Source organism: Elephantulus edwardii, unplaced genomic scaffold (genome assembly GCF_000299155.1).
Source record: "Elephantulus edwardii isolate Elephantulus edwardi_28Jun2011 unplaced genomic scaffold, EleEdw1.0 scaffold00047, whole genome shotgun sequence".
Taxonomy (NCBI): Eukaryota; Metazoa; Chordata; class Mammalia; order Macroscelidea; family Macroscelididae; genus Elephantulus; species Elephantulus edwardii.
Window position 1 is genome coordinate 11,561,813 of NW_006399797.1, and position 25,169 is coordinate 11,586,981.

Here is a 25,169-nt window from a genome sequence, read left to right on the forward strand (position 1 = left end):
TGCTCTTTCTGGTGCCCATTCATGTACAGAGGACTCTGCTCATAATTCTTTAGGTTTTCAGGAAGTAAGCCTGTTTTTGTTAATACTTAATGTTCCTGGTAAGAAAGAAAGGAGGGAGGGGAAGGACAGTTCTCTAGCTTGAAGGGTTTTGGTGTTTTGTTTTTTTTTTTTAAATGCAAAATATTCCTTCAGTGAAGAAGGTTGTAAGGCTTATTAGTTGTGCTGTCAACTCAAAGGTTGTTGTTGTTATTATGAGCTATCAAGTCACCTACAACTCATAGTGATCATATGTATGCACAACACCTCTGAACCCTGTCCTATCCTGAGCCAATCTCTCTCTGACACATCTGGTGTCCTTCTCCAAGGACTGGTCCCTCCTGGCAAAATGTCCAAAGTCTGTGAGATAAAGATTCAAAATCCTTGCTTCCAGAGAGCAAGATTCATCCTACTATCATCTTTTCCAGGACACATCTGTTTGTTCTCTTGGCAATCAATGGTACTTTCAAGACTATTCTCCAGCATCACAACTCAATGGCACCAATTCTTCTTCTGTCATCCTTACTCACTGTCCAGCTCTCTAATGCACGGCAAGTAATTGCAAAGACCGTGGCCTGGATCAGGAGCACCATAGTCTCTCTAGACTGACATCTTTGCACATCAGCACTCTGGAGAGATCTCCGACAGCAGATTTTCTTAATTCAATTAATCTTTTGATTTCTTGGTTACTGGTTAAAAGAATGTTAATTTTGAATCTGAGCAAGCTGAAAATGTTAACAATCTTAATCTCTTCTCCATCTATTATGTTGCTCCCAATTGGCCCAGTGGTCAGAATCTTTGCTTTCTTGATGTTGAGCTTAAGTCCATATTGAAGACTATAATCCTTGACTCTCTGCAGCAAGTGCATAACACAAGTTGTTGATAAGTCTTCCTCCAATCCTGATGTCACATTTCTCCTCATAAAGACCAGTCTCCTGAATGATCTGTTCAACATATAGATTGAAAAGATATGAAGATAGGATGCATCCCTGATATATTCTTTTCCTTATTTTGAACCATGCTGTGTTTCCTTGTTCTGTACTGATGAATGCCTCCTGGTCCAAGTATAAGTTTCACATGAGCACAATCAGGTGTTCTAGGATTCCTATTATTCTCAGGGTTAGCTACAATTTGCCATGATCTATACAGTCAAATGCCTTTGTGCAGTCAATGAAACACAGAAAGATATTCTTCTGGTATTCTCTGCTTTCAGCCAAGATCCATCTGACATTGGAAGTGATAACCCTAGTACCATGGCCTCTTCTAAACTGAGCCCATTCTTCTGGTAGTTTTCTGTTGATGTGCTGTTCCAGTCAGGTTTTTTGTTTTGTTTTGTTTTAAATTTATTATTAATCTCAGTAAAAATTTACAGAGACTTTGGATTTCCATTCATTCATTGTTGACTTTTCTCCCCTCCTAACCCTCCCCCCTAGTACACTACCATCTTGGAAAAGTAAAAGAAAAATTCTTTCATTGTTTTACAAACCCACCCCCAGGTCCACTCCATATAGCCTTCACTCTAGACTCCTGACATGACAAAAATACCTAATCACATATCCCTTTTAAACAATTTTCTCCCTCATCTGTTTCAATGCAGTATACATTATTGGACTCATCTTTCTCAGTCTCTTCCCAACTCCAAGGTCAGTCCCGTTTTACAATAGTGGAACTATGCAGTATTTGTCCTTTTGTGACTGAGATACTTCACTCAGCATAATGTCCTCCAGAGTCACCCACTTTGAATAATATTGTATGAGTTCCTTGTTTTTTAATGCAGCATAGTATTCCACTATGTGAATATACCACAGCTTCTCTATCCGCGATAAACACTGGTGTGCATGTATCTGCTTGGATGTCAGTTATGGTCTCTTTGGGGTATATTCCCAGTAGTGGAAATGCTGGGTCAAATGGTATCTCTATTTGCAACTTTTTGAGAAAGTGCCATACCGCTTTTCACAGTGGTTGCACCATTTCACACTCCCACCAACAGTGAATAAGGGTTCCAGTTTCTCCACAACCTCACCAGCATTTGTTGCTTGCTGTTCTGTTAAATTTTGCTATTCTGACTGGGGTGAGATGTTATCTCAGAGTTGTTTTGATTTGCATATCTCTTAGAGCTAGGGATTTTGAACATTTCTTCATGTGCTGTTGGCCATCTGAATGTCTTCTTCAGACTTCATTCACTTCGGTGAAGTGTCTGTTCACTTCCTATGCCCATCTTTCTACTGAATTATTTGCCTTTATCTTATTGTGGTGCTCAAGTATTTTATAAATTCTGGATATAAGTCCCTTATCTGCTATGTCATTACCAAAAGCTTTTTCTCAGTCTCTGGCTTCCCTTTTTACCCTGTTGGAGAAGTTTCTGGATGTGCATTCCAGTCATTTTTTTTAATAATCTAAAGCAGGATTTTGCTTGTGTGTAATATTCATGATATTGCCAGATAATTTCACACTCTTTCAGGTCACCCTTTTTTGGGATGGGAATACATACGGATCTTCCAGTCAGCTGGCCAGGTAGCTGTCGTCCAGATTTCTCTGCACAACTTGGTGAGCATGTCCAGGGCAGCATCTGTTTGCTCAAATATTCCAGTTAGTGTTCCATCAACTCCTGGTGCCTTATTTTTTTCCAATTCCTTCAGAGCAACTTGAACTTCCTCCTTCATCACCATTGCCTCTTGGTCATATGCTGTTTCATGAAATTCTTTTGTGTTAGCCAATTCCTTTTGGTACAATGACTCTGTGTACTCCTTCCACCTTCTTTTGATGCATCCTGAATCATGCAATATTCTGCCATAGCATCTTTAAGAACTGAAACTTGAGGCTTGAATTTGATTTTCAGTTCCTTCAGCATAAGAAATGCTGAGAAATTCTATCCCTTTTAATTATCAGATTCCAGCTCTTTGCACATTACAACACTTTGCTTTGTTTTCTCAAGCTGCTCTTTGAAATCTTCTGTCCAGCTCCTTAACTTCTTGGTTTCTTCCCTTTACTTTGGCTTCTCAGTGCTCTAGTGCTATATTTGGTCTCTTCTGACAACCATTTTGGTCTTTTCTTCTTCCTCTGTCTTTGTAATGACTTTCTGCATTCTATATGGATGATATTCTTGATATCCTCCCACAGTTTATCTTGTCTTCATTCATTAGTGTCCAAGCCCTCAAACCTGTTCTTGAGATGGCCTTTGAATTCTGGTGGGATAGAATCAAGGTCAAATTTAGGTTCTTGTAGATTTAATTTTCTTTAGCTTTAGTTTGAAATTGCATATGAGTAGTTGATGGTCTGTTTTACAATCATTACCTGGCCTAGTTTTCACTCCTGATATTGAGCTTCTCCAATGATTCCTTCCACAGATGTAATTAATATGATCCCTGTATAAACCATCAGGTGAGGTCCATGTCTTCTGTGTTTCTTATAAAAGGCATTTGCAATAAATAAGTCATTGATGGTATGAAATTCTATCATTCTGTCTCATTTCTGTTACCAAGACTGTGTTTTCCAACTACTGATCCTTCTTCCTTGTTTCCAACCTTTGCATTCCAGTCACCCACTGTTATTAATGCATCTTGGTTGCATGTGTGATCACTTTCCAACTGCAAAAGTTGGTAGAAATCTTCTAATTCCTCCTCTTCGGGTCTGGTTGCTGGTGCATATACTTAATCTCAAAGGTTTGTTGTTGTTGTTGTTGCAGTTTAAATCCATCAGCAGCTCCATGGGGAAAAGACAGGCAATCTTCTCTGATGTGATTTGTTGCTATTATGTATCATCAAGTTAGAACCAAGACATTAGCTGACTCTCTAGTGGGTTTTCAGGGGCAGTTAATCACACAGGAGGAGGCTACTTATCTTTCTCACGTGGAGCAGCCGGTGGATTCAGACCACGTGTCTTCAGGATTATAGTGCAGCTTCTTGCCACTAGGCCACCAGAGCTCCCTCCTATGTGATTTAGCCTCAACTTACTGACTGCAGCATCATCTATGTGTTGGTTCTAATATACAATGGCAATGATGACTTAGTTAGTTATCAAGAGTGAGAGACATTGAAGAAACACATAAAGCACAAGGCTTCAAAGATTTCTTAATTAACATGTTTTTCATTAACTGATCGCATGTAATTTGGGACTGGTGACCTTTATCCCTACATTAGAGTCAACCAGCTGCAGACTTAAAACATCTGGTATCCCATAATCCAGTTCAAAAGTAAAGTAATGGTTGGACAGCACTCCAGATATCCCCTTCCGGGGCTCCCTGCACCATCACTTAGAAAGGCTTACCATTAGCTGCATTTTTAGTCCATTCTTTTTTCGGAAGGAGATGTAAAAAACCAGAGTAGTTCTTCAGTTTTCTCATTCTCTTCTTTTAGCTCTTTTCTATGTTATCCTCTCTATAAGCAACCAGTGATGGCTAAAGAGGCAATGACCAATCTGTGAGTGTGTGCTGACATCTGCTCTTTGCTGCTATTCAGCTGGACTGAGTACAGGCAAAGTCTGTACATAGGATCTAGGGCAGGAACAGGGCAATAGACCCACTGCTCAGTCATGCCATGCCACCATGACTGAGAGAGGGCTGCATTCTGGTGTATGTCTGCTCCTTTGTAGTAGCTCATGCAGCAGGGGCAAGGTCAGGAAGTGTCTGGAGGAGGTGATGCTCCCTCTGTGACATGGCTCTTTAGGCCACCCAGGGCTTTGTGACACTCCCTAAAAGCCTAGTGCTTGTTAGACATGTCCTGCTCAAACAAGCATCAATTTCCTGTTTTCCTTGCTCCATGAGGAGTCTGAGGATAGTGCAAATAAAGCACTCAGTGGCTCACCAAAAGGTTGGACGTGAAAGTTCATCAAGAGCCACTTTAGAAGTGAGGCTTAGCTTACTACAAAGACGTCAGTCACTGAAAACTTGATGGAGCATGTTTGTCCTGTGACACACATGAGGTTGCCATGGGTTGGAACAGAGTTCACGGAAACTGGTTTTTTAACATGTTGATACAGACATCTATTTACTCCTTTGGTCAATGATATGGGAAATGGAGTCAGAATCAATACAATAGCTGACCCTCCAGCAGGTTTTCAGAAGCTGCAAATCGCATGTTTGAGACTGTCTCTCTTTCTCCTTCAGAGGAGCTGGTGGATTCAAACCATTTGCCTTTGGGTTGGAAGAAAAGCTCTATACCCACTAGGCTACCAGAGCCCCTTGTTCAATGATATGAGAGATTTTAAGATTTATAGGGCATGTTCTCATCCTCTGGTACTAGAACTACCGGTAAGAATTTTTGTTAGCTTGCTTTATGTTTGAAGCTTCTGGCTTAAATTCACCACCAATATAGCAAAGGTCCTCTTTCATTATAGATGGGGTTTTAGCCATGATTCACCATCCATACAAATGGCCTGGTTGCTATAGAAACATTATTAGAAAGGGGGCAGCAAATGGTGCCACAGAATAAAGACATAAATAAAGTGGTGGAAATAAACCTTGGTATAGAAGAGTGGCAATAAAATGTTTGCTATTGTTATTTGAAAAAATCTTTTATATCTGTAGTGACCACACTAAGCTTTTGTTTTCACTCTCTGGGAAGAGTGGGGGGGGGGTGCGGAAAACACCTCATCTTTACATTATGAATTTAAAATACTGTTACTGGCTTTTCAGGTCTTTTGGAAGTGGGGATAAAAGTTCACATTTAGAACATTATTGCTGTACTCTTTGTTTAAAATATTAAAAGGTATGTCCCCTTGAGACACATTTGTAAGCATTCTGTCAGTGACATCCTCCTGGGTAGTGTCTGGAGCAAACAGACGCATAATTAGGAATTTCATGATCGAGCCTTCCCTTTACCCTTCCACTATGGCGGAGAATAGCATGTGGGTTCAAGAGAAGATTTACGAGTTGGGTATGAGTATCAGTGACAGTTTGGCCTCAGCTTTGTCACCTACTATAAAAATCAAGATGTGTAAATATCAACCTGAGATAGTCAAACATATTAGTATTCATTTATACTCACTAATGGCCTTAATCAGCGGAGTAAGCCTTACCTTACACAAAGACATGCTTAGCCTTGGAAACAGCAGTACAAACACTGACGAATTAATTTTAATTTCACTTCCTTAGTAAGGGGTGCGAGTCTGTTTCTATCACTTATGAACTGCACATGAAGCCATTTTCATGTAAAAATATCACAAACACTTATCACAAGACCAGATGGCATTATCTGGAAAACTCAGGAACAATATATTGTGCTATAGTGGAACTATTGTGAAAAGGTCTAAATCTGAGAGTAACATCAACAGATTTTTATATATGACAATTCAGATAAAGGCATAATAAAAGCTAACATACTTACAAATTAGCTAACAGTTACAGCTCAGTATTTACCAAGAGTTGTTTTGTGCATATATATTAATTATGCTCTCCCTGATTTTCCCATGGGGTTAACTATTATATTTATATATAATTTATTTTATATATATATTTCTTTTAAGATAAGTCAAAGGGCTGAAGAAACTTGGCCAGGTTCTTTAGCTAGAAGGTCATGACGCTTAGATGAGAACTCAGCCTGGTTTCAGAGTGGCTGTTTATAAATAGTTCACATCAAAACTTTAACTAGTAAGAAGAATTTACTCCAATGTTACCTAAACAATAAGCGACTCCGGAAACATTTTGCCCTCATTTTGACTCAACATTCTTTCCATTTTCTGAGTTTCAAATTTGTTCTGATTGCATGCCACTGACTCAGAAGTGCTTCACAGCTGACCCTCCAGCAGGATTTTAGAGGCTGCACGTTGCACATGAGTAGGCTGCCCATCTTTTCTACTTGGAGCAGCCAAGGGATCTGAAACACCTGCCTTTAGGTTGCTAGCACAACTCCTCACTATTAGGCTAAAAGAATTCCCATTTGCAAATTAACTGCTATCTAAATATATTAAAGGCTATGTACCTTAAAATTGAAGGGTCATGCAAGGCAAATTCATCCCACAGTGGTTCCCATCTTTTTTTTCTTCTTTTTTTACTATTATTAATTTTAATGAAAGTTTACAGAGATTTTGGATTTCCATTCGTTCATTGTTACACTTTTCTTCCTGCCCACCCCTACCGCCCCATTCGCTCTTCTCTTTGAAAAGTAAAAGAAAAATTCTTTCATTGTTATACAATCCCCCCCACACCCAAATCCACTCCACTATGCTACCTTCATTCCACCTTTGCAAGAAAATCTCGGCTTACATGAAACATAAAGATTCCATTTCCTGGGGTGAGGTTTAGGTGGCTGCCTACATTGACAGTAACATTGGTGGGATTGGGGAGAGGCTCTCATGGAAATAAGAATCTTTCACATACAAGCTTAAGAGCCAGCAAGTTTAGCCACTCTTTCTCCCAAGCACAGACTCTCTTTGCCATTGTTTTTGTTATGTGCCATTGAGTCACTTGCAACTCATAGTGACCCTATGTACAATAGCCTTGAAACCTCTATCTTGAGCCAACTTCATTGTCTCTGAATCACCTACTCCCATTATCCCAATCACTAAGTCAATGATCTCATTCACGGTCTTCCTCTCCTGTGCTGTCCCTCCACCCTTCCAAGCATGATGCCCTTCTTCAAGGACTGGTTCCTCCTTGTAATATGCCCAAAGTATGTTAGATGCAGATTCAAAATCCTTGCCTCCAAGGAGTAGCTTAGTCTCACCCTCTCCATAATAAACCTGTTTGTTCTCCTAGCAGTCCATGGTTTATTTAAAACTCTTCTCCATCACAATTCAAAGACATTGATTCTTCTTCTATCATTCTTAGTCACTGTCCAGCTCACTGATGCATAGCAAGTAAATGCAAAGACCAGGACCTAGAGTAGGCATGCCTTAATCTCTATATTGACATCATTGTTCTTTAGTACTGTGGAGAGATCCCTGACATCAGATTTTCCCAATGCAATTAGTCTTTTGATTTCCTGACTGCTGGTACCAAGCATGCTGATTTTGGAACCAAGCAAGCTAAGGCTGTTAACAATTGCAATCTCTTCACCTTCTATCATGATGCTGCCAATTGGCTCAATAGTGAGAATCTTTGGGGTTGTTGTTTGTTTTTTTTTGTTTTGTTTTGTTTTTTATGTTCAGCTTCTATCCACATTGAAGTCTCAGGTCCTCCTCAGTTTCGGCAAGCAAGGTGTGACATCTGCATAACACAGGTTGTTGGTAAGTCTTTCTCCAATCCTGATGCTACATTCCTCCTCATAGAGCCCAGTCTCCTAGATGATCTGTTCCACATATACTTAGAAAAGGCTTGGAGATAGGATGCAGTTGTGGTGTACACCTTTTCTGTTTTTGAACTACGCAGCATTTCCTTGCTTTGTCCAAGTATACCAGCCTAAAAGTAACTAAGTTACACTTTATTTAACTTAAGGATATTAATTATTTTTATTGTTCTGATAAACACAGTAAGAGGTAGTAAACTTATTTTACATTCCACTCTACTCCCCGCCCCCACCCCCGCTCCGGTCATCATAACTGTAATTAGCCAAAAGGTCATAAGGGATAAGAAAAGTTATATCTCTGAAGAGTTGAACCGACAACTTAAAGACGTGAGGTCTGAATTCAGCAGCTGCTCCACAGAAGATGGGCAATCTCACCCTGTACCATGTACAGCTTCTGAAACCCCACTGAAGGGGGTCAGCTATGAGTCACTTCTGACCTGAAGGGACATAACAATGAAAATAGTTGGAAATTTAGATACTGTCTTACTCCTTCCCAAGTATGAATGAAGGAGAGGAAGACCCTCAACCGAGTGGATTGACATGGTGACTGCAGCAATGGGGTCTAATGTGTCAGAAAGTGTAGAGATGGCACAGGATAGGACAGGGTTAAGATCTGTTGTTCATAGGGTTGCCATGAATTCTTTCAACTTGTTGGCACCTCACATAACAAGCACCCAAAGACCTGATTATTTAGTCATTATAAAACACACCTTCCTTTGCTTTCAATATTTCACAATTTCAAAGCTCACACATTTTTTTCCAAACCAAATGACACTAGCTAACATTCCACTTACACGAGCTTTTGAAGTCTTTCTTTTTCAGTCTCCGCCTCATCATGGTTCCTCGTGGGCTAGTAGAGTAGAGGCTTCGAGGTAAAGTCCCCATATTCAGGGAACTCAGGCTGTATGCACTCATGGAGGTAGGAGAGAAGGATGAAGACACCAAAGCTGCTGTAAGAGAGCAAAAACTTGGCACAGAGCATTTTCACGTGGGTGGAAGCCAACCAGTCACAATGCAGAGACATACATAAGATGCACAGCAATGGTTAGTAAGCCCCTCACAGACACATAGCAGGCTCAGGAACCAGAGAGACAACATTTTTGAATCTCAGAGTTAAAAGAACAAGTGTCAGCATCCTCATGACAACAGTGGAACACAGAGGAGTTCCATGAATTTTGCTTTAGACAAAACCCAAACATTAAAACAAGCATCTCAACAACCAACTCAAAGCATCAGAAACATAATCTTATTTTCTGACATGAATGGCATAAATGAATCTCCATACATAAACAAAAGCTGAGAACATTATATCCTATATTATTATCTCTTGATCACATAGAAAGCATTCTAAACATTCATAGCCTTTTCTAATAACAAATGTTCTCTGATGAAAAAGAAAAAAATGAAGAGATGCCAGAAATGATACTTTGCTATTTCATGAAAATCAAATAGCATGCACAAAAGCTAAAGATGAAACCAGCTAGATGAGGAAGGAATGAGAAGAATAGAATTGAAATAAAAGACCAGGAGGAGAAAGCCTGGAACATTACGAGGGCTGTTTGGAGGAGGCGCTCTTGGGAATGTCAGGGCTGGCACTCTGCAATGGTCAGGGTGATAGGTGTTATAGTGATGGTAGGTGTGGAGGCTGTTGTGGTTGCTTGCCCAGGAATCCCAGGTAAGTTGCCTGTCGCTCCTCTGAATTTTCACTGCCCACATGAAGTGATGATGAGAAAACAAAAACAAAACAAAAAGAACCAAAAAAAAAAAGAGGAAAAAGTAACTGAATTGCACAAATAAAAGGTGTAGCAAAATGAAAGCTGCTTGCAAAGAAAATAAAAAAAACCCCTCTACTTGGCTTTGCTTTTTCTCAGTGGTCAGCAAAACATGATTAACATCAGGGATGGGAACATTTCATCTTTCCTAGAATAATGCATGTCTACCCGTGCCCATTTCTTTTTCCCTTTTAAGATGAGTATTGAATCAATTTCTAATCTTCCTCCCAGTGCCTCACAGCAGATATTAAAAACATTTTAAAAAAAAAACACAAAACTTAGAAGCCCACCCCATAAAGATCTGTAACACATGACTAGTAATTAAAGATTTGAGAATGGGGGCTGGTTAGAAACACTTGTCTAGAGATAAAAAAAAAGGCAATAAATCACGTGAGCCCATGAATCAAGTGGTTTACTAGTCACACACCACAATTTATTGCTCTGACATTTTAATTATATGACAATCCATCACTTGCATTTCATTTTCCTTGAAAAAAGACCACTCTAATAATCTATCATTGTAAGAATCTCATCTTATCCTGACTAATAGGGAAAAAAGTTGCAATTATTATACAAATACAGTATTTTTTTTTTAAAAAAAAACCTTTAAGGTTGAAATTAATGTCTAGTTTGGAAAACATTTCATGTTTCTTAAAGAAGCCATTAAGTTTTATTGAAAAATCTTAATGACCCCTCTATCTTTAAGCAAATGGTGATTAAGTAAACTTTCATTCTGTGTTAATTGTTGTTAAGATGTGATTTACTTTCTCTGCACTACTATGAACCAACATGCCATCTGATAATGTTTGTTATTATATAAAGGATATTTTTAATAATAGTAAAAGAGTTAAAAATAACACACAGACTCACATCTTCTTGTGCTTTCCTGATTTTAAAATTAGCTGTCTTACATGTGAATTATGAAAGGGCTGGTATTCACTGTGGAAGGCTGAACACCATACTTGTGTTAAAGCAGGGTCATTTAGATAAGAGCTTAAGTCATAAAACATCTGTGATACTGGCTCACTGTCCACTTGACTTCCTTTCTGGGCTGAGACCCAGAACAACATGGAACTTCAGCACTACCGGGTCGGGTCACTGGGGTGAGGTGGACTTGGTTTTCAGTTTCGCCTCCATCCCTTCCTGTCTGTCTCTCTAGAACTCAGTTTCCTCATCTGTGAAGTGTAGATCACGAAGGACTGCTGTGAGGGTTGAGTGAGGTGATGCATGCCAGGTGCTCAGCACGGTACAAAAGACATATCAGCGATTCGTAATAACACCGATTATGCCTGCTTTTCTCCCTATTGGCCAACAAAGTTTCTTTTAAAGAGAACAGATGTATTTCTCACTTAATAAATCCCACTTATTAGACCTTAAAATTCTACAAAAATATTCTAAAAAGCCATAATGTAGAAGAACTATTTAAGAGCCACCATACCTTTGTAATCCTATAGGATAGTTCTGCTCTGTCTTACAGGGTCACTATGAATCAGAATCAACCCACAGACACAATGCAGTATCTATACTCTTTATGGGTGATCACCAGGTCTTTCTCATATGGAGTCACTAGGTGGCTTAGAACCACCAACCAAGTGCTTAACTGTTGGGTCATTAAGACTCCTCCAAGTGTCTTGCTACAATTAATTAAATTGTATGGTTAAAAGCACACAATTTGAAAAATAATGCTTTTCAAACCATTTTGTGGTGATATCACTGTAGAAGTGTTAAATATGACATGACACAGAAAGTACATTTCTGTGTTCTGCTGAACTTGCCCTGCAGGAGTTATCTGACAATGGCAGCTCCCGGATCTCACAACGTGGGAGTGACTCCTGATATTGTGTATATCAAACCTAGGAACTCTAGTCACATTTTCTTTTCCAAAATCCGTTTCCAGAATGGAAACAATTTCTAAACTAAATGATAATCTGCTATGTTGGTGCTGATATTTACAAGCAAAATACATAGTGGATCTCCTAATCTTTTGATAAGCCCACTTAAAAAGAATTACATTTTCTAGAAAACACTGGAGTGGATGTCCTGCTGCCAAACAAAATTTGAGAAATATAGTATCTCTGTCCACCTATGGGTTTAGAAACACACTATTCAGATAGCAGAGAATTGGAGAAAAACCCTAGAACTTTATTGTGGAAAAGGTTAATGTTGTATAGCAATTTTCTTACAAGAAACCTCAGAATTATAAACAGTATGAAAATGTTGTTCTCTTGGTACATTTGATTTATTCATGTTTAGGTGCCAGTACTTATTAACTTGGAAATACAAGTCTAATTTTCTCTCTGTAGAAATGTAGGGGGAGAAACTATATGGTAGGTAAGGAAGATTATGAACAACTACCAGCATAAGTGGGAGATGAGGTCAAGTGTAAGCTAGAATGACTTAAACCATCAGCTCCCACTACCACTGCCATCAGGTTTTCCACAGTGAAAAAAACCCTATGTCCTTGGTTCACACATTTTCATATATAAATTCATCTCTTCAAATTGCATTGGCCAGTAAACGAATTCACTATTGGAAACAATTTCAACTATTTCAGATTTGGATAGAGTGTAAATACAAGAAAAAGGAAAAAGAAATGAGTTTTTATGAAGCAATCACATTTCAAACAGTATGCTACGCATTTCTGATTCACTGATAACAGAATTTTTGGACTTTAATTCCATGCAGAAAAGAGCACTGCACAGTGTGCATTTCCTATACTGACTGTGCTCCGAAACCAGTGTTGATTTTGGATTAATTTAGGGCACACTTACAGTTTTAGAAATGTCTGCTCTAGCCAGTATTCGGGAAAGAGCCCCGGAGCCTCCTGACAGGATGAAGTGCCTTCCCACCAACTGCAGCCTCCCAAACTGCTCCTTATCGTCTCTATTCAAAGGATGCGGACTTTCTTTTCATAACCTGCCTAGGCTGCATCATTTCTCTACTCCAATGTGTAAAATTAAAATCTGATAAGAGTGCTGCTATATTAGAGATTTTCATTAGCTTCAGGGCTAAGCTCCACTTAATTAAAAAGGTTGCATCCAGCTGACTCATTCAGTATGGAAATCATATGGTCCCTCTTTTCTTTCAAACTGTGAAGAGCTGTAGGTTTTAATAGGTGGAAGACAAAATACAAAATGGCCACTTCAGAAGGAAAATTCTGTATCCAGCGAAAATGACTCTCTCTAAATAAGGATAAATTAATCGTCCTCAATTGGACCACCTTTATAGCACTAGTGAGGCCTTTGGTTTCAAAGAAATGGAACAAAGAAAAAGAATAAAAGAGGTGCATACTTGATTTAATTGAAAGGAAGGAAAAGGAGTTGCAACAAAAACCCCACTAGGGAGTCTTTCTTCATTTGATTTTAGGTTTAAATGAAAATGCACCAGGTTCTGTTTTAAGGATGCTCCAGGTGGAGAGTATATAAATACTCAGGAAACATATAGATGAGTTGTGAAGAGGTCAAAATGCAGATTCTCTTAGTTTATACTTTTTATTAAATAAATATTATCAAATATCCTGACTCTCCTAAGCAAGATGTTCAGTTGGAATGGTGTCTTTTCTTCATGACCCATCCATTTCCACAAGTATTCTGACAAGTTGACAGAATTTATAGAAATTCCACCCTATGTAAAATGGTTTTAGTTTTCAATTTCAAGGTCTGCTTTTACAATCAACTGCATAACAGTACTTGAAATATAAGTGAATTGTACTATTTGCCTTCATTATACTTCATGTAAAGTAAAAAGTCATGTATAGTCATACAGGAATAAAATTATTTCTCCTTGTTCCATAGTCAATTTTTATCAAAGGCTTTTTCCTCTTTCTTTCTTTCATTTAATATTAAGTCATAGTAGTCAAGGAAGTTTTTTCCCCCAAAATATTTCCCCATCTTTTCAAAACAATGTCTTTCCTTAAATAAATTCTCTATAACTTGGGAAAGGGCATTTAGAAGAGAAAACAAAGATAATGTGTAATTCTGAGGAGAAATGAGAAAAGCAGTGATAAACTCAGAGCCTTTCTGCTTTGTAACTTTGCTAACATAAACAATAAGTGTGAGGGGAAAATAAAGAGATTTATCCAGACAGGTTTTCTCACCGTGTTCAGGTCCCTTCAGGGCCAGGCGGGTTTGATGATGGGGGAGAATCTCAAGTTTGACCTGGTCAGTGGTGTTAGCCAGGAACTGGGTTGCTTCTGCTAATGTGCAGTATTCCATGCTGGTTCCATCAATAGACAGGATGTGATCCCCCACGTGCAGCGCCCCACATCTACAGAAAGGAAGAACACTTAAAGTGTTACACTGTTATAATTATAGTGAATTAAGTTTATCTTTCAATATGGCTTTCCCAGCATTATTACAATGGGGCGTATTGGCTAATCTACAAAGGGACGACTGGCTTATCTACCATTCCGTAGCCTCCTGGTAAAATGCTGCACTGCAATCCTGAAGGCGTGCAGTTCAAAGTCATCAGCTGCTCCACAGGAGAAGGATGGACAAACTCCTCCCATCTGATACACTGCCTCTAAAAACTGCCAGAAGTTAGTTATGGGTCGGTTTCCGACTCGACAATTCACAACAACAACAGCTGCGGAGAAGAAATTCTTCCCCAAGCCAGAGAAGAGATACCTCTCCCAACCTCTGGAAGGCAGAGCAGCCATGGCTGAACTAGAGAACTGGCATGAGATGAAATGAGACCTTACATGTGGGGGGAGCTAATACTGGAAGGACTGAAAACTTTGGAAAATTGTGGGTGGGGAGCCAATATTTACAGGACTGAGAACTTGGGAACTCTTGAAGCTATGAGGCTTGAAGCTGGAGTGCCTGTGTATACATTTTGGGAGCTGTCCTGACTGTATTCTGTTATTAGTCTGGATTATAAAGCTTTTACTGGTTCTGTGTGGTCTGTGGGATATCATATCAAAACTGGGACCCATCAAAGCAGTAAGATTGTTGTTGTTGTTGTTGAGAAGCGTAGACAGAAATGTCTAACTTCACAGGATTTGGTTTAGTGTTATTGATGCTATGGATGGGACAGCTCCACCCATTTGAAGTTAGTAAAGGTCAGATAAGTGGTCCTCATGTGGCCCTTGTTCTTTTTTACAGAGTGTTAAATTACTTTTTGTTTTAAAAAGGGAAAAGCTTGAGGGTTACAGGAAGCATCATCTGTCAAATTTTAAGCATCGTACATATGAACAGGAATATAAGACCCTGTAGAAAAGGCATAACAATTAAATAAATTTTTTTCTCATTTTTAAAGAAAAACATTAGCTCATGTTGAAACAAACTTATTACCATCAGGTTGAAACTGACCCTCTAATAAGTGTCTTGGGTTTGTAGATCAAATAGGAGGAGATTGCCTGTCTTTCTCTTATAGAGTAGCTGGTGGATTTGAACCACAGGAGAGGTTCAGCCTTTGAGTCAGCATTATAAGCTCTATAGACTAGGCCACCAGAACTCTTAGCTTGGGTTAATGGTGTTGCAAGCTGAAGGGAAGTGAATAGGAGATAACTAAATAACAAGAAAAAAAAATTTCTCCTGGACTTTTTCTGTGTTTTATGTTTTTCTATCTATATGAATTGGTAAATATTCAAAATCTCAAGACATGACTCAGAATTGGGACAGGGCCATTTACAACTATGTGTTTGTGATGATTGGGGGAAATTCAGCTAATAATTCCTCAAAATCCTGTCACACAAGCTCCCAGGTCACTAGTTCTTTATCTCTCTGTTTGACTTTGGAGGTAAGTCCTAATGAGTACAAAGCTCTCAATGGTGACTGAAATGAAACAGAACTTTCATGAATGGGGCAGGGGACTAGAAGCCACAGCTTGCCAGACTAAAAAACTAGTTACTGAATGAATTGTGAAAAGCAAACACAACAGTTAGCATTCTAATATATCAGTCAACTGGTCAGCTCTTTAACTTAGTTACTCTCTATTGAATGTTAAGGGGAATAAACTCCCCCAAAGGAACCACCAAAAAAGGGAGAAAATGAAAACATCTGTACCACAGAGATGGAGAACATCTCTGGGTCAATGACTGTGACCACAATGGAACTTCAGAAGGACAGAGATTATTGTAAATCACTACTTTCTGGTGGGTGGTTTACCAAGGAAGAGTGAGGGCATATGCAGAGGCAGTCTGGAGACTGGTCAGGAACACTGCCCATTTGGGTATGTATAAAAATATACACAATCTTAATAATCTACTTCTTCAGACAAAAACACCTAAAGTCCTCCTTTCCATCTAAAAAGATCAGTTCATGCTGATGCTTTTAGAGCCCTTCTGCTATGGGAGGTGAGGATTTTTTTTCAGAGACGATAAAAAGAAATGATTATGCAAATGCACTACGATCAAGTAGATTCCAGCTCCTGAGACCTTCCACTGGTTTTCTGAGGCTGGAAATCTTTATGAGAAGCGATCTTTCTCCCTGGGAGCAACTGGTGGATTTGAACCGTTCAGTTAACAATGTGATACAGTTCTCACTATTCCACCAAGGCTCCACTAAAGCCAAGATAGGAAGTTAGTATTTTTTAACTCCTTCTAATTTCATAAACAACATATATTAACTGTTGTTGTTAGATGCTACTGAGTTGAGTCGCATAGTGACCCAATGAATCCTGTCCTATCCTATGCCATTCTCATACTTTCTATCACACTTGACTCCATTGCTGCAGTCACTGTGTCAATCGATCTGGTTGAGGTTCTTCCTTTCTTTGACTGACCTCCTACTTTTCCAAGAATGATGTCTCTCTCCAATAAATAGCCTCTTCTAATAAGATGCCCAAAATATGTGAGATGAAGCTTTGTCATCTTTGCCTTCCAGAAGCAGTCTGGCTGTGCTTTCTCTAAGACATAACTGTTTGTTCTTATGGCAGTCCACTGTTTACTCAGTACTCTTCTCCAAAACCACAGCTCAAAGGAATTAATTTTTCTTTTGTCATCTTTATTAATTGTCTATGTCTCAGATGCATAATAAGTGATAGAACAGATCATAACCTGAATCAGGCACACCTTAGTCTTAAAAATGAAATCACTGCTCTTAAGTAATTTAGAGAAGTCCGTGACAGCAGACTTTCCCAATGAAATACATGTCCTGATCTTCTGACTTCTGATATCAAGGGTATTGAATGGCTCCAAGGAAGATGAAGTCATGGACAATTTCTATTTATTTTTCCTATCTATCATGATGTCTCCAAATCATAGCTCCTGCTTGCTGCACAGTATTCTATCACATGACTGTACCATAAATTCAGTCCATTCATTTGTTGTTGGATATCTGGACAGTTTCCATGTTCTTGTGATTGTGAATAATGCTGCTGTGAACATTGGTGAACAAATCTCTGTGTTTCAGTTCTGATTTCCTTGGGCTGTATTCCTAGTAGTGAAACAGCTGGGTCACATGGAATTTCTGTGTTCGACTTTTTGAGGAAATGCCAAACTGCCTTCCAGAGTAGCTGTACGATTTTACAGTTCCACCAATTCCACAATACATGAGAGCTCCAGTCTCTCCACATCCTCTCCAACATTTATTGCTTGCTATCTGTGGCCCTCAGGCCTGGTTTTAATTGGTTTTGGTCAAACATTATTCTATGTGGTATAGCACTAGTCTGTCCATTTGTTGTACAGAGGTAACTTGTGGTTGCGGTGATACTAAACACTGTGACACTGATGTGTCAAATGTGATAACAGTTACTCATGGTGGACAGTGTTTGGTGGAGCTTTCCAATTAAAACAAGCTTGGGAGCAGGAGTGGCATCCACTTCCAAAATAGCTTGTCTCCAGAAATTCCATGAACATGAAGAAATGATGAAAGTTATACAAGTGTTCAGGTCTTCCGTTTATAGGGTAGCTATAAATAGTCTATGACTTGAAAGCACTTAACAACAACAACAATCATGATTTCTATTGGTCCAGTGGTGAAAATTTTTTTCTTGATGTTGCAATGTAATCCATATTGAAGGCTGTAGTCTTATTTTCTGCATCAAGAGCTTCAAGTTTTCTTCAAATTCAGCAAGCAAGGTTGTGTCATTTGCATAATAAATGTTGTTGATGAGTTTTCCTCAGAGCCTGATGCCACATTCTTCTTTATAGAGTTTAGCTTCACCAATGATTTGCTCGGCATACAGATTGACTAGGAATGGCATAAGGCTACAACCCCGATGCATGCCTTTCTTAATTTTAAACCATGTAGTGTTTGCTTGCTCTATTTACACAACAATCTTTTGGTTAGGGAAGAATTTCTTATGTGCACAATTAAAAGTTCTGGGATTCCCATTCTTCTCAATGTTAGGTATAATTTTTTATGATCCTCATAGTCAAATGCTTTTGTATAGTAAATAAAGCACAGACAGACATTCTTCTTTGCTTTCAGCCAGGATCCATCTGACATCTGACAATGATACCCCTGGTGCTGTGGCCTCTTCTAAACCCAGCCTGAATTTCTAGCAGTTCTCTGTCAGTGTACGTTCTAGATGGTTTTGGAAGATCGTCAGCAGTATTTTGCTTGCATGTGATACTTATGACACTGTTCTATTTCTTCCACATTCTGTGGATTTCTTGGGAATTTTTCCTAAGTCAAAATTATTAACTAGGAGAAACTATTTCAAGAAAAACTGTTTGGTGCTTTTTTTTTTCTTAATTGTGAATGATGTTTAAAGAATCCCTGAAAGATTATGCAGTCCTAAGATAAATATAGAGCACTCTGGTGGCTTAGTGGTAAGGAGTTTGCTGCCAACCGAAAGACACATAGTTTGAATCCACTACTTCCTCCATAAGAGATGGGTGACCTCCTCTTGAGTGATTAAACTGCTTCTGAATTCCCACTGGAAAGTCAGACATCAGCCAGTTCCAATCTGACAGTACACAACACAAAGATAACTATACAATGGTAACATAGGACCTTATTGTAAAGATTCAATATTTTAAAACATATGTACTTAAAAATAAAAGAATACAGTTCTATGGTGGCAGAATTAAACATAACAAGGGAAATTGAGACTTCCTCAAAGGAAGTATAATAAAGATAAGCTTAGACCCAAGATCAAGAAAGGTTTTCATCACAGTAAAATCTGTTTGGCTTCTTGACTTTATATGACTTTTTTTTATTCCATTACTAAAGGGCACACCAAACAGTTAAAATAAATGAGGTAACATTTATATTATAGGGTAGCTGATCAAACACAATGCTGTGAAGGTGGAAGTGATTCATAGCTGACCCATGTGCTACATATATTATACTCAGGTTTTATAAACACAAGCAGTTTTGAAAAGTAGGCACTTTCTACAACACTCACCTGTCAGCAATGCTTGCAGATTTTATTTTGTCTATGACAATGACTTGTTTGTTACAGCACATCGAGGTAGTTAGGGCAACCCCAAGGCTGGCACCAGGAGTTTTGGCAACTTCAACTAATAGTGGTCCAGATGCTGTTGCCACAGAATCTGGCAAAGGGGAAAAAAATTCACAAATCAGCAAACAGAAACAAGAAAAATGTTATGCTAGCTCACTAGTTATTGTATCACTAAAACAGATTCCCTTCCAAATAACATTCTCACAGTCAATGGTAACCTCTTAGGGCACCATATGATACCCTCAGAGTCAATGGACACCTGGTCCATTCCAGGTTATCATAATAGGTGTACAAGTTTCTCCCCTCAATTATTCCAGCCTTATGCCAGCTGGAATAATATAGTAGACATCTCTGTAACCTCCATAATGCCTGGGACAGTCTTTTCATATATTAGTTATCAATAAACATTTAACAAAATCAATTAATTCAATAAATATCTTAGAGATTACTATCTAAGGATGAATGATAGGTAGATGGATGAAAGATGTCTCTAATTAGAGAAATGGTAGGATAGGGCACACTAAATTCAATATGTAAGCCCCTGGGGTTACAAATTCTGTACCTGATTTAGAGTCTAAAAATGTGGCAGAAGGATAAGCAGTCTCCCTCCACGCAATTAATTGCAACTGAATATGAATCGGTTCCAATTTCATGGAACATGCTTCATGTGGGACTAGACCACTCTATGTTGTTTCAGCTCCTACTCACTCTCTGGAACTCTGTAACCATCAATACTTCTAGTAATCCTTTTCTTCCTCACAATCTAATGCGATGCATTTCTCCTGCACCCTTATAGTCTACTGCATTCCTACTGCAGAATGTACCACACTGTTTCATCATGGCTAGTTAACATTTCATGTCTGTGTCCCCGGTCTGACTCTAAACTTGCGATGAAGTCAGAGACTGTCTTGTTGCTCACAGCATCTTCAGGGCCTGACATGATGACTAGCCTATCAGAGGTGTGTGATAAAAGCGTCGAAGAGTGTGAATGAATGGAAAAACTCATGACATTGTTTAGAATGCAGATAAGGCAGAGGCTAAAAGAGAAGGAATTCTGGGCATGATATTTTTAAAAAACCAAACCCAACAAAATCCACAAAACAAAGGCATTATAGTTGGGTCATAACTGACTCATAGCTGACCCTTCACTGGCTTCCAAGCCTGTAAATTACACAAGAAGAGACTGTCTTTCTCCCTCAGAGCTGCTGGTGGATTCGCACCACCAGAGATGCATGGGCTTTGGCTTAACAGCACAAGTTCCTGCAGACTGCACCACCAGCAATCAGGCCACCAGATGGGCTTGCAGCTTTCGCTGCCTCAGCCTGGCTTTCCTTGACCTATGGAGTGCTTGAGCACCTCTGGAATAAATGCCCAAAGGTGGGAATGGGTCTCCTTGCCCATAGAGATTGGGATTCTGTCAATGCTGAGAGGTGGCAGTTTGAAGCAAAGGGGCGTGCTCTACCAGGGCCAACTCCAGGTCTTCCAGAATCATGTTCTTGTACTTATGCACTATGTTCTCCAAAGGTGCTGTGCCAAACACTTCCAAGACTGGATTCAGTTTAGAGAGAAAGACACAGTGAACAATAGCTTGCCGTTCCACTCAAGTAATATAAACATCTAACGTGGCTCGGAGCTTATGAAGCAAGCGTGTCTCTTCTGGATAGACAGATTACACTCAAACATGTAAGACTGCTTTTCTTTCCTGTTGCCACAACAGCCTGCAGCAGTTAGGTGGGCTTTCACATCAGCAGCAGCTGTGGAGCTGAGAATGTCTGAATCATAAGAAGTGTCTTCAGTGGAAGAAGGGGCGCCTTCATGAGCACTCAGCACGTTCAGTGTAAGTGGCCACATGGACCTGCAGTACTTGCTGGGCCACACAGCATGGGCTTGTATGACAGCCATGTGTTCAGTCTGGGTCACTGTGCATTCCTCCATGAAGCTCTACTCAGAACGCAGCTGAATCACCATGGGTCTGTGCAGTGGGGACTGCGACCAAGTCAGATCTTCACAGCTTTGTGCCACCAGTGGCAATCACTGTCCAACATTCAGATGCACAACAAGCAATTGAGAAGACCATGTTTGGATCAGGTATACCTTAGTCTTTAAATGAGTGTCACTGCTCCTTAGCACTTTGGAGAGGTTCTTGACAGCAGAATTTCCCAAATACAATGCATCTTTTGAGGTTTGGACTGATGGTACCAAGGGTGTTGATTTGGATTCAAGTAAGATGTAATCATTGACAAATCCTGTCTTTTCTCCATTTGTCATGATTCTCTCTATTGGCCCAAAGATGATTTTTTTTTGTTTTTAATATTGAGATATAATCATCCTTATTGAAAGATGCAGTCTGATCTGCTTTGGTCCTAGGGTAAGTGGCTATAATTTTTCCAAGAGCTTAACTCTATGGTTAAGCATTCCTGGGTTAATTCCTCTCATCTCCTGATGCTACACTAAGCTACTAACAATGTCTGAACATATTTTCTTCCCTCCCTTTCAGTTGCTATTTGCTTCCCTTCAGTTTTTCACATGATAATGATATATCGCCCACATCCCACCTAACTCTCACCCGTGTAGTCCTATAGCCATATGCACCAATGGCAGGCACCTCCCTCAATGGGATTCCTTGTTAAAGAATTCTGACCAGTCCCTGCACCTCATTTAGTTGTTCTTAACATCACTAGGATGTTCTAGTGTCCTGTCAGTGCTAACAGTAAAAGATCTGCTGCTGAGCTCATCACATAATCTGCTGTCTCTAGTTTCACCCTCCTTTTTCTTTGAACACAATTCTTAAGAACATTATTTTCTAGTTCAGGTTGGACCTTACATGAGCTCTGGTCCACCAGACCTTTTCTTGTATTATTTTTATAGACCTTTAGTATAAAATAATGTGAAGGCAGCATCTGACCTCCTCTAACCTCAGTGGAGGGGAAAGAAAATTATTACCTGCTTCATCAGCCTAACCACAGACTCATATGAGGAAGAACTCAGACATGCCCACATCCTCCCAATTTTTTACCAATTCTGATACCAGCTGTCCTTCCCATAGCACTGCTACTTCTCTACTGGATTAGATGATTCATTATAGTGGACAAAAAGAGCTCTCACAATATGGAGTTTATTAAAGAAAACAGTTCACAATTCAGGTTCATGAGTACCAAGGAGAAGACCTCAGTCTTGCCCTCAATTTGGCCTCTCTCTGGCCTTCAGCCAGAAGTCTAACTTCTTTTTAGGCAAGTCCTGCAAAACTCTTTTAGCTCTGTTGAAAAGTATCTAAAGACACTTCACCAGCCTCATTCCCAGAGGCACCCAGGTTTCTTACGTGATAGGCTGGGAAGCTCACCATGCTTTCTTGTTTACTGGGTCAATTGCCACTGTTTCTGTCCCACCACTAATCACTATTTGTTGCCATTTTTGGTGTTACAGCTCTCTTTCTGTGTCTCTTAGATCAAAGAAGTTATCAGTGCAAGGATTCCAGGTCCAAGGATGTTTCATAGTTTCATCTTTTTTTTTTCTCTCTTGGTGTTCATGAGATCCTTTTTCTGTCTCTAGAATGGTTCATTTTAAGCGTGGAGGGATGGTAACACTGGCTAATCCTTTTGTTAGGATTCCATTCACCTTATTTGCATAGTTACACTTCCATAAGAGTGACACGTACTTTATTTACATTATTAGCAAGATATCCAATCCCTTTGGTGGACCATAAGCACTGCATTTACCCAGTCTTACCCCATCATTTGGTGGAAATGACAAAGACTATGGTTAGAAGGGTCATAGTGAAAGGCACTGCATTTAAGATTTAAATCTCTGAAACAATTTGCCATAGTCTTGTCAGATTCCAACAGATATGTTTGTGAGGTTACACAAATGTTTGTGTGGTGACACGTATATTTTGGAAGTTACGACCATTTACACTACTTTTCACATGTTATGCTTATGTCAAAAGATAGACTTCTTTATGTTTGCAGATTAGAGTAGTACATTAAAGTTTTTATGTTATTTATTACTTATCTCTTATAAATGGCAGAAAATGATAGTTGTTTCCTAGAATTGCATCTTTCTCTCTTTAGTAAGAAGATTTCTAAATTTGGCTGAGTGAATGGCTGCTCAGCTAAGGACGGTGTTTCCCAGCCTTCCCGGTGGTGTGACTCAGTCATATGAACAAGTTCCAGGAAAAAGGAAATAAGCAGAAAAGAGATGGAACAGTTTCAAAATGTGTTCCTTAGAGAATAGCTGTGCTCTTGTCCACTCCCACTTCCCATTCCCCTTTCTTGCTGTTAAAATAAAAACTTTATTTTTTCTCTTGCATGAAAGGGCATGGGCCTACAAGCTAAGTTCTTGAAGCTATATTTCTGGGGTTTCTTAATAACACCAGAAATAATCAATCATATTAAACTTAGTATTACCATCCTGAAGTGCATACAAGCAAAGAAGATCAGTAAGTATTTAAACTTACACACTAACTAGTGATGTAAAAAAAAAAATAAAGAAGAAGAAGAAGAAGAAAATGAAGATATTTACTAACTTAGGCAGTTTAAAATTTACCAAACATGCAAGCAAGATACATTGATAATTAATTTTTATGTGAAGGTCAAAGGTGGAAACAAAGAAGAGCCAGTAGTAAGAAAATATATGACTTTGATTATAAGACTGAAGATAGAAGTCACATGACAGAACTTTCTAAGACATGATATCTATGCATTTCAAATAAAATTTTCAGGAACTAAACGTGTACTTTACTGGACGAAATGCACAATATCAATTTCACTACATCTATGAAAGAAGATAATGTAGAAACTCATTAATATCAGAGAGGACAAGGTCAGAGACTTGCTCGAACAGAACAAGTTGAAGCTGAAGAGAATGAAAACAAGTTTGCAAGAGCCAAAGTATGTCCCATCTAAATTTATAGAACATCTCAAGAATAGATAGACTTAATGCATTGACTTCCAATGGTTAAAGACTACACAAGTTGTGGGATGACAACAAGGGCAGAATAAACACAAAAAAGCAAAATAGCATTTAAAAACACAGGAAAGAAAAGAGCAAAATGGATATCAGGTAAAACTAAAATGTAGAGAAGCTAAAGTAAATGCAAGAAACAACAGTGTGAAAGAGCCGAGCAAAAGGCTTCAAAGGGCAACTGAAGAAGATAAAGTATTAAAATGAAATAGAAAATGAAAATATAAGAACATGCTTGGCATTTCTCAAGCTGAAAGGAAAGAAGAAAAAAAATTCATTCTTGATTCTCTGGGAAAAAATTTGAACTGTACAGAAATCATCAAATGTCAACAAAGGAATAGACAAAATCCCTGTGCAAAAAAGGATTGATTGATGTCAACCATTTCAGAAGGCAGTACATTATAATGAACCAAAGGTGCTAAAAAAAGAGGGCCAAGCTTCACTTGAAGGCTTTGGTGAAAACCAAGGTTCTAGAACCGAGAGATACCAATTAAGAGATTTCAACAAATGGATGCAATGGGGAAGTATTCACTTGTCTATCCCAAGAAATTTGGAAGACACTTAGCTGGCAAATCAACTGGAAAAGATCCATATCTGTGCCAATTTCAATTTCAAAAAAAGTGATCCAACAGAAAGTAGAAATCATTGAAAATATCACTTGAAAGTAAAATTCTGGTGAAACGAATAAGCAAAGCACTCCTCAAAAATAGAAAAACGGTAGGAGGCATCTCACTCCCTGACTTAAAATCCTACTACACTGCCGTGGTAGTCAAGACAGCATGGTACTGGTACAATGACAGACACATAGATCAATGGAATAGAATTGAGA

The 25,169-nt window shown here is 39.0% G+C and overlaps 1 protein-coding gene across 1 annotated transcript in view; it reads right to left on the reverse strand.

Moving 5' to 3' along the window:
- Nucleotides 1-25,169, reverse strand: part of GRIP1 (glutamate receptor interacting protein 1) — a 271,569-nt gene that overhangs the window by 134,226 nt on the left and 112,174 nt on the right. The window contains exons 7-9 of the mRNA XM_006886100.1: nucleotides 19,325-19,472; nucleotides 14,127-14,296; nucleotides 9,053-9,208 (exon numbers count right to left, since the gene is read on the reverse strand). Of these exons, the coding sequence (XP_006886162.1) occupies nucleotides 9,053-9,208; nucleotides 14,127-14,296; nucleotides 19,325-19,472 (474 nt within the window). The remainder of the gene's footprint in view (nucleotides 1-9,052; nucleotides 9,209-14,126; nucleotides 14,297-19,324; nucleotides 19,473-25,169) is intronic.